Below are 12,164 nucleotides of genomic sequence, written 5' to 3'. Positions count from 1 at the left end.
TTCATATACAAAATCAGTTTAATGGTCATTTCTGTAAGTAGATTTAAATAAACAGAAAATAGTTCCAATGTTTCCTTGCCAAGCAATCAAGCAAAACACTGTATCCAACACTACCTGCAGACTGAGACCTTGAGGCAATGGCTGGGCCCTCTCTGAGTAAGACGTGAGTGCCATCTGGAGGGTCTACTTGAAACTACAGTGCAGCAATCGTCAGACCTTAAGGTACAATTTGTAAAAGGTGGGCAACATAAGCAGGAATGTAGGACCTTCATTGCGTGGCCTGAGCTCCTGCTGTTTTTCAAGCTTCCAGTAGAGGATTGAAAATGTTGCAGAATGAGGTACTTTCAGCCGACGTGCGAAATGAAACCCTACCATTGAAAGAGTATCAACATCAGCTTGCTAATTAAATATATAGGTCAGGAAGGACTTGGCAAGGGAGAAATGGGCAAATATGTCCCCAGTCTGGTACGTCCTACCATCCCCTCATCCTACTCTGACTAGGGTCCGATATAAATCCATTAGAATTTTTATTCATAATATGTAAAATGACTGATAGATTAGTTTTTTTCAGAGGCATTTACATTTTAATAGGTTGAAAGTATTTGTTTAAAAAAGAGAGAGAGATAATGAGCAGAATTTCCAGCAGATGCCAATTATTTGAGAGGGTCTGGTGGAGAAAGGCAAGCACTTATCTCCTTTATCAATAATTATTTCTTTTAAACAAACCAAGTTGGTTCCTTACCATACACTCGTGTTAATGAAGATGTTTTAAAAGAGTATTTAATCCCTTAAAAGTCTGAGTATTAACGAACAAACATCTGCATTTCCTGTGTTTACATATTACTATCCCCTACCTCAAGGCTTCTCAAATATCTGTGGTGAAAACTTTAAAAAAATTTCAATCACTTGAGAGACCAACACTTGTGTAAATTAAACTAAGAATTGGATGGCAATATCTACAAGTTTGGTCTATCTTGTACTTATCTTGTTACAGACCATTTACAGTGTGCAGGCTGGCATTGGTCTACATTTCAAAATCACTGCCCTACTTTCTGTTTTCTCTTTTTTAAAGAAGACCTGCATTTGGCCTCAAGATCTCGGCCCACCATGACCACCAGTTACATCCAAGAGCTTGACTTACATCTTCCTTCCAACTTTTAAAAGAACATGGTCTTTGAATCCATACTAATGAACATTTCAAGCACTTTCTATTCCCCATTTTAAACTGACCCTCTACTTGTAATGTGTTTGCACAACTCCCCCATGCCCTTGCTTAGTCCAACCCCATTCAGTTTGCTAACTTTATTTGTGGTGGATTTGGCCTAGACACCAGAAAGCTCGTGTAAGACACTTGGGTAGCACAGAAGTTCACGTATTATTTGGGGATTAAAAGAGGCACCCAGCTAGGAAATCTACATAGCTGACAAGACATACATTTTCTTGACATAAAGATTATAGGAAAGCTTCAGTTGAATATTTTTCTTTCTCCTCCTCCCCGTCTTCTTCTTCTTCTTCTTCTTTTTTTTTTTTTTTGCCAAAATAAGCAGGTTGAAAGAGTCTTTTGATTGATGAACAATCCTTCATCCACTGGTTGAAAAGCAACAAATTCTTTTTTTCTTATCCCAGTAACCCCAAACTGCAAATTTCACATGGCCATATATTAAGGAGTGTTCATACATTTCCATTTATAAGGCACAAACCCACACATCTCTCAGAGAAAGAAAGAAAACAAAGATTTGAAGACAACGAGATATCTAGTAATACAAGATGTTTGTCAAAGTGGAGTGAAAACAAACCACTTCCCTTTTCGGTAAATAGGAACCTTATACTGATAGGAAACGCAGCCTCCCGCGGCTCCTCTGTCAACGCAGCCTCTCTCACTGGACTAGAGCGAAGTTGGTCCTCAGGAGGCTGCATGGCCAGAACACATCAATGGCAAGTACCACTTATCCCGTAGAAGTTGCTGGGCAGTGATGTCCGAAATAGGACATTCTAGCTACAGGGTTCCCAACTCACCATTCATTCATACTCAAAGGAGTCCCCGGTGACCAACCCACAGTGCGCACACACACTTCCTGTCCTGGGGCTTGACTATTTTAAGGGTTCAGCTCTCAGCTGAGGCTAAGTGCCTGTCTGAGGACCCTGAACTGGGCTAGTTATGTGGGTCCTTTGTGGTGTGGCATGTACTTAAAAGGCTGGGCCTTGGGTTCCTCTTGAAATAATTAGAACCAATTCATTCTACCAGGGGCTTAGAACCAATTCATTCTAACACGCTGGCCAACATCTGGAGAAGACTCCCTGGAGCAAGCCCCAAATCTTCTGGCCTGTCAGGCAGCTGTAACAGACCTCAAGTAATCCTCCAGTCCACAGGTATAGAACAGTGGGCCCTATGATACCAAACAGTATCCAAGCTTATTGGCTGGGCCTCCTGGTGGCTCTTGGCACTGTACTTTCTAGTACCGTTTGCATTAGTATTATATGAGAATAAGCTTCCTGGATATCACATGGATCCACGCAACTACTTCACAGTCCTGTATATTACCAAGATCTGAAGGGAGTGAACAGCACTTTATAGGAAATAGCCAGAGAGATGTCATCCTGAGAAAAGGGTCAGAGTTAGAGTTTGGTGAGAGAGGAGCGATCAGAAATCAGATGAACTAAATAATTCACTGTCTGAAGGTTTCACTGAATCTTGAAGAGTCTGAATTCTCCACCTTGGACAATCTGAAACCCAAAGGAATATGGGTCCTTGGGTCAATTTATTCAATTACCAAAGACCAGCATAGTAGGATGGTCGGTCCAGTATGGTGTGGACCAGCCACCTCCTTGTTTTCCAGTTCAAGTTTATCATCCCTCCAGCTCCAGGACTTGCCCCTGGAGGCCTTACTCAGAATTTTACTGAATTTTCAGGTATGAAGAAGGTCCTTAATTCAGTGCCCCATAAATTCTTAGCCAAGGTCCCTTCCTTTCCTGTGTCTTGAAAGGCTATGTATGACCTAGACGGAAAAGGAACACTCCTTTTATTAACAACTATAACAACATAACTCTTGAATCCTTTGGCTTCCCAAAGCCATGGCCACAGCATATCCTTGGATATATGTATTAATGTCAAAGCCATTAATACACATTAAGACTCTTAAAAACAAAAAGTCAGCTCCTGTTTTTGTATCACATTTCCCCCAAATCGCAATGGGGTGCCTCCACAGCCTGCCCACCCTGCCAGCCTCAGGACTCTTTCTTCATCAGTCTGGCCTTGACTTTGCGCCTCAGGAGGGCTGCAGTGGTGGTGCTGCAGGCGGTCAACAAGAAGAAGGACAGACAGGCCACGTAGACAGACAGGGGGCTGTGGCGCTGCAGGAAGATCTCCTGCCGCCCCTGGTAGTCCAGGAGGATGGCCTCCAGCTGGGAAAGCGTGCAAATGGACAGAAACACGTGGAAGAGCTGATGCCCGTGGCCCACAATGTCACAGGAACCGGGGAAGTACTTCTCAGGAACCGGGCAAGAGAAGAAGTAGGCGCTGACCAGGAAGAAGAGGATCTGGAGGGTGTGGTACCAGGCGGCCTGCTCCTGGCAGCCAGCCAGGTGGCACAGGGCTACTCGGTGGGCCACGGGGCTGATGTCCAGAATGAAGGCCAGCCCTGAGGGCACCACCTGACATACCTTCTTCATGATTGGGTAAGGCTTCTGATAACGATACTTGGCATAACAACAGCCGGCGCAAGACAACCAGCCGCAGAAGGCAGCTGCCGGCAGGAAGAAGAGCCAGAAGTGCTCGTACCAGGCCTGGTCGGAGGTGTAGAAGAAGTGGACCAGGGCGCTGCCGTACTGGTAAATGCTCACCCCGACGTAGTCCACGAAGTAGAACGTGTAGTGGGAGAGCTCCGACTGGGACTGCAGCAGGTGGGCCAGCACGCTGAACAGGAGGTACGTGATGGAGGACAGGACGTAGAGGAGCAGGGGCAGGGTGCTGGCAGAGGCCCAGGGCAAGGCCTCGGCCTCGGCAAAGGCCCAGAATCGCAAGAGGACGGCCAGGGCCGCCAACAAGTGGGTCCAGACGTTGACCACCTCGTTGTGTTTCTGGAAGAGGCTGAGGAAGTAGTAGCGCCACCTGTGGCCCGTGGGGCGGTAGCCGGTGTGGATGTAAGGTTCCCGGAACAGCTGGGGCACATCTGTCTCGGGGACGGTGCAAGGCATCTTGGGAAGCCCATTCTCCAGGATCTTGGGCAGGCGGCGCAGCTGCTGCCCACTGACCGACAGGGTGCTCAGGTGCTCCAGGATGGCCGTCGTCATGGCTGCCTGGCACGGCAGGGCGGGGGATGCAGCCTAAAGACAAGAAAGGAACATCAGCAAAAATGCAGCGAGAGAGGGACGGAGCTAAGGGAGCAAAGCAACTATGGGTGTTCCTAATGAATCGCAGCTTTCTAGTGCAATTCGGAGGCAGAAAGCTGCAGGCAGCTCTTTGAGCCTTTCTTCTTCTCTTTTAAAATTTAAATTATTTATTTTTTAATCCTCACCCGAGGATATTTTTTCATTGATTTTAGTGGAAGAGAGAGAAAAATACCAATGTGTGCCAAAACCGGTTTGGCTCAGTGGATAGAGCGCCGGCCTGCGGACTGAAAGGTCCCAGGTTCGATTCCGGTCAAGGACATGTACCTTGGTTGCGGGCACATCCCCAGTGGGGGGTGTGCAGGAGGCAGCTGATCGATGTTTTCTCTCATTGATGTTTCTAACTCTCTATCCCTCTCTCTTCCTCTCTGTAAAAAATCAATAAAATATATTTAAAAAAATAAAATAAAAGAGAAATCATCTGAAGATTGCTTTAAAAAAATAAAAAAATACCAATGTGAGAGAAACACATTGATTGGTTGCCTCCTGCACAGCCTGGGCCGGGGAGGAGCCTGCAACCCGAGGTACATGCCCTTGACCAGACCCTTCCTCCGCAGGCTGAGAATCTATCCTCTGAGCAAACTGGCCAGGGCCCTTATTCTTCTTGACAGAGTTGGACCAAGCTCCCTTACTCCCCCAACATTCTAATTTTACCTCTACTACCCACCACACAGTGTAAGGCCAAGTCATAGCTTATAAAATGGGAATGTTAGCCACCCTGTTTTAATGATATTTAGAAAGTAAGGGTCACTTTAAAGGCTTCGGAGTTTTCTAGATGCTATTAAAATGTAATCATCAGACTAGCATGAAACATTATATTAAAATGTAAGAATTACAAATATTGACATTACTAATGATAGCCTACATTTCTTGAGCACCTAATCTTAAAATATCCACTGATTTCACTGGTCACTTGAAAATCTGAGATAAGCAATAGTAACTTGAACTCCAAGTAAAGACAAACACATGAATCATCAATTAGGTTGGTAAAAACCCATGTATATTCTGGGAAATATTTGACGAGTTTAACAAATTTAACGCGTGGCCTAAATTTAACATACACTCTAATTGCAGAGATTGTTTTTTGTTTTTAAGTTATGCTCTGGAAAGGAGCTAGTTTTGGGTTTGTCTCTCCTGGATGCTTAAATCTCTGCTCAATGAATTTTAGGTCCCCCAACTGCTGAACGTACATTTGAAATTTTTGTTGACAGGTGAGCCAGCTAAGCACGGCAATTATTTCATAAAATAGCTGCAAAGTTCCAAGTGAAGTTACTGAGTCAAGAAATGGATTTTTAGCATGTCTACAGTTACCTTGTGTAATTCATATTTCCCAAACGCTTTTTTCTCAGAAAAGCGCAAAACCTTCCTTCAGAACCCTCCGCTGGGAAAGACACAGCAGGTGCTCCTCAGGGCACTACTAACTGTAGTGAAGAAAATGTCATCTTCCTACTCACACACCTTACTCAACATTGAAAAAGAAAAAAATATCGAAATGGTCTAAAATGTAGGACATGGAAATGAATAAAATGTGAAAGAAGTTCAGGGAGACCTGGGGTCAAGCCCCCTGGCTTTTTGGCCACTTACTGGGTAACCTTGGCAAGTTATAGAGCTCACTAAACTTCAGTTTCCTCATCTGCAAAGTGGGAGTAGTAATTCTACGTATCATATGGATGGTTGGGATGGCTAAACGAGAGAATTTAACACATCAAGTGCGTAGCACCCTGCCTGGCCCAACATGAGTGCTCAGTAAATGCTAAGTACTGCTGTTATTTGTATCACCATGAGCTGGGCTTTGTGCTAGGGACACAAATACTAAAAAGAGATGCTGCCTGCTTTTCAAGGTCAGAGTCTACTGAGGCAGACGAGTAGGGATGTTATGACCAAAACATGGATGCATGATCCACGGCGGCGAGCACTGCTTCACCGTGTCTCAACAAACATAAGCAAAATAGACAGTAGGCCAGGGAGGGGTGTGCAAGCCTCTACAAGGTGACCCCTGAACTGAGTCTTGAAGGAAAATCAGAATTCCCAAGAGAAGATGAGGGGGAAAGAGAGCTGTAGGCAGAGAGCAAGGTCAAAGCACTTATGCCAAAATAAGGACCTGTGCAGCCTGGAGCACCCGAGGAGGTGACGCGTGTGTGGTCTGAAGTAGGACATCGGCACCAGAGACCTGAGCCGCACCCTCCACCAGGACAAGCCGTGAGCTCCAGCCTGGGCTCTGTCATCTGAGAAGTCGAGTGACTGATAAAGAGAAGCTGCCTCACAGGCTAATGTAAAGACTATTATGACGTAATGCCTGTAAAGTGTTTAACAGAGTGCTTGGTTCCAAGTCCACAAAAACATCTGCCATTATCACGACTATCTTCAGTGGGAGAAGCGGGGGCAGTTCATGAGTGGATGACCTAATGCCCCCTCCGTGCCTTGTACCTACTTGTACGGTGGCCCTGTAACCTGGGACTAAGTCATTTCTTTAGCTGGTACTGGCCAGTGGGTCCCCACCAGGACCGGTCCATCAACTAGTGCTCAATATAAAAATTAGAGAACCTTATTAAGAATCAGAGTGTCAGCCAGAAAGACAGATAAGGGTGGGAGAGAGAAAATTGTCATCAGAATACCTTAATTCATTCAAAACGAGCAAAACAAGAAAAAGCTAAGCAGTGCTTTTGCCGCCAGTGAGCAGAGGGATTGAGAACGTGGTGGTTAATAGATGGAGATTCCAACTGACCTGGGTGGCAGTTGGTGACAGAGCACAGCAGGGGTAAGGGAGGGGGACACCAGAAGGTGGAACAGGTCGGGTACACTGTGGGGTTGGGCCCGGGACATGGGACGACATTTCAAACTGTCCTGATGCTGGTGACTGATAAGCATGTAATCTGGGGGGCACTGGGCTTGTTGGAGCTCTGAGGAATTAAAGAGCTCTACTCTTTAAATACAAACATGGAGGGAAATCAGATGAAAATATTGGTTTAATTTTGTGGCTGGGATATGAGCTGTAGGACTCACTGAAGATGCTCCTCAGCACGCGCCCACCTCCATTGATCAAGAGAGTTTCCATCATCTCTGGGCACCCAAAGCAATCGCAGGCCATTCTGCTCCCAGAGTTGAATAATACATGACTGCACCATTTCTGCTCATCTTTGCATCCTCGAAAATAGGATGCCTGGCACAATAGCAGGTTTTTATAAACTGATAACACAGCTGAATTTCTAAAGATTAAAACCTTGGGTCTCGGTTGTCTATTGGTTGGAACTAAGTCCAGTTCAGACCTGGGAGCCAACTGGCATCTGTTTGTTCTGAGGAAGAAAAGAGAGATTATGATGCTGCTTTATTGGCAATTTCCAGAAAACCCCGTCTGACCCCGAGTTCCTCCAGCCCTCATCTCACCAACCTAGCCTCATGGCTTTATATTGACAAGTCCTTATCATGAAATCATTGCTACTTCTCTCTCACTTACTGAAACTGAATTAGGAAGAGGTTTATAGAACTAAGAAACAGAGAAGTGTAAGACCAAAAGGATGTTCACTTTAACTTCAAAGGAAAGGGTGCACAGAGGCCTCCTTTCTCAAGGACCCTTAGAATGCAGCCATACCAGTCTCAGGGGCTCCTTAACTCCACCCTCTGGAGTGTGTAACCCAACACTCACCGCACATTCCAGGGACCTGACCTCCACGGCCTCCAACTCAGGACACCATGTCTTATCTCCCTCAGCAATGAGGTGATAAAAAGATCTAGGTCCTCTATCTGTGGGTGACAAGGACCTCAATTTCCCTTTGGAAGTCCAAGTTCATAAAAAATTCTAAACTGATGATTGGAAATAGTGGGAATTAATTTTTGATCCTTTGCTTAGCAATTACCACTTCCACAGCCATAAAATTCTCCCTTTGTGTGAGAGCAGCCACCACTGCCACAGTGATAAGTTACAATTCTTTATCATCATTAACTTCAGAAGCTGCTGTCCAGTGGGGTCCGACCACCTCCCTAGGCAGGCCTTACTTTCAGATAGGCTTCAAAGGGCCAGCTGTAAAGTTTGGGAGCCCGTTTTGGAGGAAGCACATATTGGCATCATGATGTTGGTGCAGAAACACACTTCTCAGCCTTCCCATTGCCTCCCTCATTCCTGGCCTCTGTCCCCATGCAACCTCGCCAAGCTCATGTAGTCATCAGTCAACTAAGATGCTCCCTTAGAATGGTCTCCTTGCACAGGGTGCACACCAACTCCTCTGCTGAGGCAGCTGAGATGTAGATCTTCCTGAAGAGGCCCCAGCATAGGTACTTCTCTCCTGGGCTCCCGATCACGGGTTCACTCTGCTCGCTTCCCAAGCTCCTTCAGGGGCAGGGACTGTGTGGTGCACAACTTCCCCTGTCTAAAATAATCACACACCTTGCCCAGCCAGTGTGGCTCAGTGGCTGAGCGTCGATCCATGCACCAAGAGGTCACCGGTTCGATTCCAGGTCAGGGCACATGCCCGGGTTGTGGGCTCAATCTCTGGTGGGGGGCATGCAGGACGCAGCAAATTGATGTTTCTCTCTCATCAATGTTTCAATCTCTCTCCCTTCCTCTCTTTTTAAAATCGATTTAAAAATTAAAAAAAAAATTAAATAATCATACACTCAATAATCATTTACTGAATGGATAAATCCTTTAGGCCCAGACACATGGCACCAATTTCCTTCTTTTGGGCAAGACTGAGGAATAAAAGAAATAACAGCTTGGATGTTGGGAGGTCGGGCTGTTCCTGGCCAACTCCTATTTATCCTTCACGACCCAGCTCAGGTTTCCCCTGTGAAACCTTCCCCTCAGGTCCTACTTTCCTGCCCACTGCACCTGCAGTCCTCCATTACAGCAACTTGCAACCTTTTCATCTCATGGTACACATAAGCTAATTATTAAAATCCTGCAGCACACCAAAAACTATATTTTTTGCCAATCTGACAAAAAATAGGTATAACTTTGATTTATACACACTAGACGGCTATTGTGTTGGTTGTCATTTTTAAAAATTTGACAATCTAGGGAAAAGAGATAAGTGCTCCTGACTAGTCAGGTATTGCATGTTTTATAAATTCTTGCAGCACACCCGTGTGCCGCGGCACATGGGTTGAAAAATTGCTGCTCCCTTACAGCACTCACCCTACCGTACAGCTCCAATGTCCCACTTTATATTACCTGTCTCTCTGCCCATTACACTGTAAAGATCCTTTGAGGGCTGAGAATCTTTTATCACCTATCACTGTGTCTAGCACATGGGGGATGTTCCAATAAATTGTTGTTGATTAAATGAATGAATGGAATGAAAATGTCAAAGTAATGACAATGACAAACACTTATATGGTGTTTATCATATACCCCACAGTATTCTAGGCTCTTCACAAATACTAGAGGCCCAGTGCACGAAATTCATGCTCTGCTGGGGAGAGTCCTTCAGCCCGGCCTGCACCCTCTCACAGTCTGGGACCCCTTGGGGGATGTCCGCCTGCCGGCTTAGGCCTGACCCCCTGGGGGATCAGGCCTAAGCTGGCAGTTGGACATCCCTCTCACAGTCCGGGACCCCTCACTCCTTACCGCCTGCCTGCTCACTGCTCCTTACCGCTCGGCTCGCTGCTCCTTAGTGCTGCCATGGAGGCAGGAGAGGCTCCCGCCATCACCGCTACGCTCGCCAGCTGTGAGCCCGGCTTCTGGCTGAGCAGCACACCCTTGTTGTAGTGCACTGACCACCAGGAAGAAGCTCCTGCATTGAGCGTCTGCCCCCTGGTGGTCAGTGTGCATCATAGCAACCGGTCGTTCTGGTCATTCCACTGTAACGGTCACTTAGGCTTTTATTATATAGACCAGAGGCCCGATGCACGAAAATTTGTGCAAGCGGCCGAAACCGGTTTGGCTCAGTGGATAGAGTGTCGGCCTGCGGACTCAAGGGTCCCGGGTTTGATTCCGGTCAAGGGCATGTACCTTGGTTGCGGGCACATCCCCAGTAGGGGGTGTACAAGAGGCAGCTGATCGATGTTTCTCTCTCATCGATGTTTCTAACTCTCTATTCCTCACTCTTCCTCTCTGTAAAAAATCAATAAAATATATTTAAAAAAAAAAAAAGAAAAGAAAATTTGTGCAAGCGTAGGCCTTCCTTCCCCCAGGCTGCCGGCACTGGCTTTCCTCTGGCACCTGGGACCCAGGCTTCCTTCCCTCTGGCCAGCCACAGGCACCCAGGACCCTGGCCAGCTTGCCCTGAGCTGGCTGCAGGCCCCTGGGCCCCTGGCTGGCTTGGCCCTAGCCCCAGCTTTGTCAGGAAGGACGTCTGGAATGACATCCGGAAGACGTTTGGTCTAATTAGCATATTACCCTTTTATTATTGTAGATTAACTCATTAAACTTCCCAACAACTATCTGGCATTGATACTATTTCTTTTTCTTTTTTAAAATTCTCACCTGATGATATGTTTTTATTGATTTTTAAGACAGAGGATGGGGGGGCAGGGAGAGAGAGATGAGAGAGAAACATTGATGGGTTGCCTCCTGTATGTGCTCCAATTGGGGATCAAACCCACAACCTACATATGTGGCCTGACCAGTAATTGAACTCTCAACCTTTTGGTATATGGGAGGACAATCCAACCAAGTGAGCCATCTGACCAGGGTGGTACTATTTCTTATCATCAATCTCATTTTACAGATGAGGAAACAGAAGCACAGAGAGATTCATTAACTTGCCCAAGGCTACTCAGTAAATTGCAGTGTCAGGAAGTAACATGAAGCAGCCAGCCCTAGTGACTGAGCTATTAACCACTATGTCCTCAAAAAATGTACTCTACGATTAAACCCAAATATTTTTCAGCGATATGCAACTCCGGATATGCTACTGCAACACCGCTTTGCTCCATTAACAAAGATACCGTATTTTCCGGCGTATAAGATGACTGGGCATATAGAAGATTTTCCTGGGTCAAAAAGTCATCTTATACGCCGGAAAATACGGTAATTGGCAGTTGGCCCTACAAAAGCAATCAGTATTTCAAAGCTTCTCAGTTCTCTGCCACTGAGTTTATTTGTAAATCAGAGTCCAGTAGTCTCCAAGAGAAGAAAATGGGACTGCCACATAATCTGAGTGGCATCTACCAGACAATCCAAGTGGGTGTGCAACCCAGAAAAAAAGTGATCACACACCCTGCGGGCCTCTTCATCTTAAAGAGACCTGCGTCCTAGCGGCTGGCTTGCAGACTGGTGTGGTAAGACATTCCAGTGATAAACCTAAAGATAAGGTTGCTGATCCGGCCTGCTGGAGGAAAGCACACAGTCCTGAGAACAGTCACTGATTCCGCGGCACCCACAGCATGCTCTCTAAAACCTTTCCCCGGGTAACAAAGTAGAGAATGAAATAAAAAGCTCCATGTTTGGGAAATGCACATAGTTTGGTGCCATCTGGTGACATTTTTATCTGAAGGCCAAAGAGAAGCGCTCCAAAACACTGGTGTTCTTTGGTCTATTATAAGGACCTTACTGGAACGGATCGCAGGTTTGGATTAGCGGATTTCCTGGAAAAGCACTGGACGAGGAATAAAAAGTTTCCACTTCTAGGTCTAGCTCTACCGCTAATGATGGCACTGTAGGCAGATCACTCAACCTCTCCCTGTCTCAGTCCTCTAGTCTATAAAATAGGAGTACAATCTCTACAGACTCTAATACTGTAAAAGTCCGTAATTCATCTGGGCTGTGTTTTGCTTTGTATGGAGGATCAAGCAGTGTGCTAAAACCACCAACAAAGAGCTCCTGTGTCATCACCCCACGT

General features: G+C 46.0%; 1 protein-coding gene across 1 annotated transcript in view; it reads right to left on the bottom strand.

Annotated features, from left to right (window-relative positions):
• PAQR8 (progestin and adipoQ receptor family member 8) overlaps nucleotides 1-12,164 on the bottom strand; it is a 39,582-nt gene continuing 27,418 nt past the window's right edge. Inside the window, exon 2 of the mRNA XM_028133934.2 lies at nucleotides 1-4,323. Within this exon, the coding sequence (XP_027989735.2) occupies nucleotides 3,226-4,290 (1,065 nt within the window). The 5' untranslated portion in view covers nucleotides 4,291-4,323 and the 3' untranslated portion in view covers nucleotides 1-3,225. The remainder of the gene's footprint in view (nucleotides 4,324-12,164) is intronic.

This window comes from Eptesicus fuscus, chromosome 10, assembly GCF_027574615.1.
Source record: "Eptesicus fuscus isolate TK198812 chromosome 10, DD_ASM_mEF_20220401, whole genome shotgun sequence".
NCBI lineage: Eukaryota > Metazoa > Chordata > Mammalia > Chiroptera > Vespertilionidae > Eptesicus > Eptesicus fuscus.
Note: the sequence above shows the minus strand (reverse complement) of the source record. Positions and strands in the feature narration are given on the sequence as shown.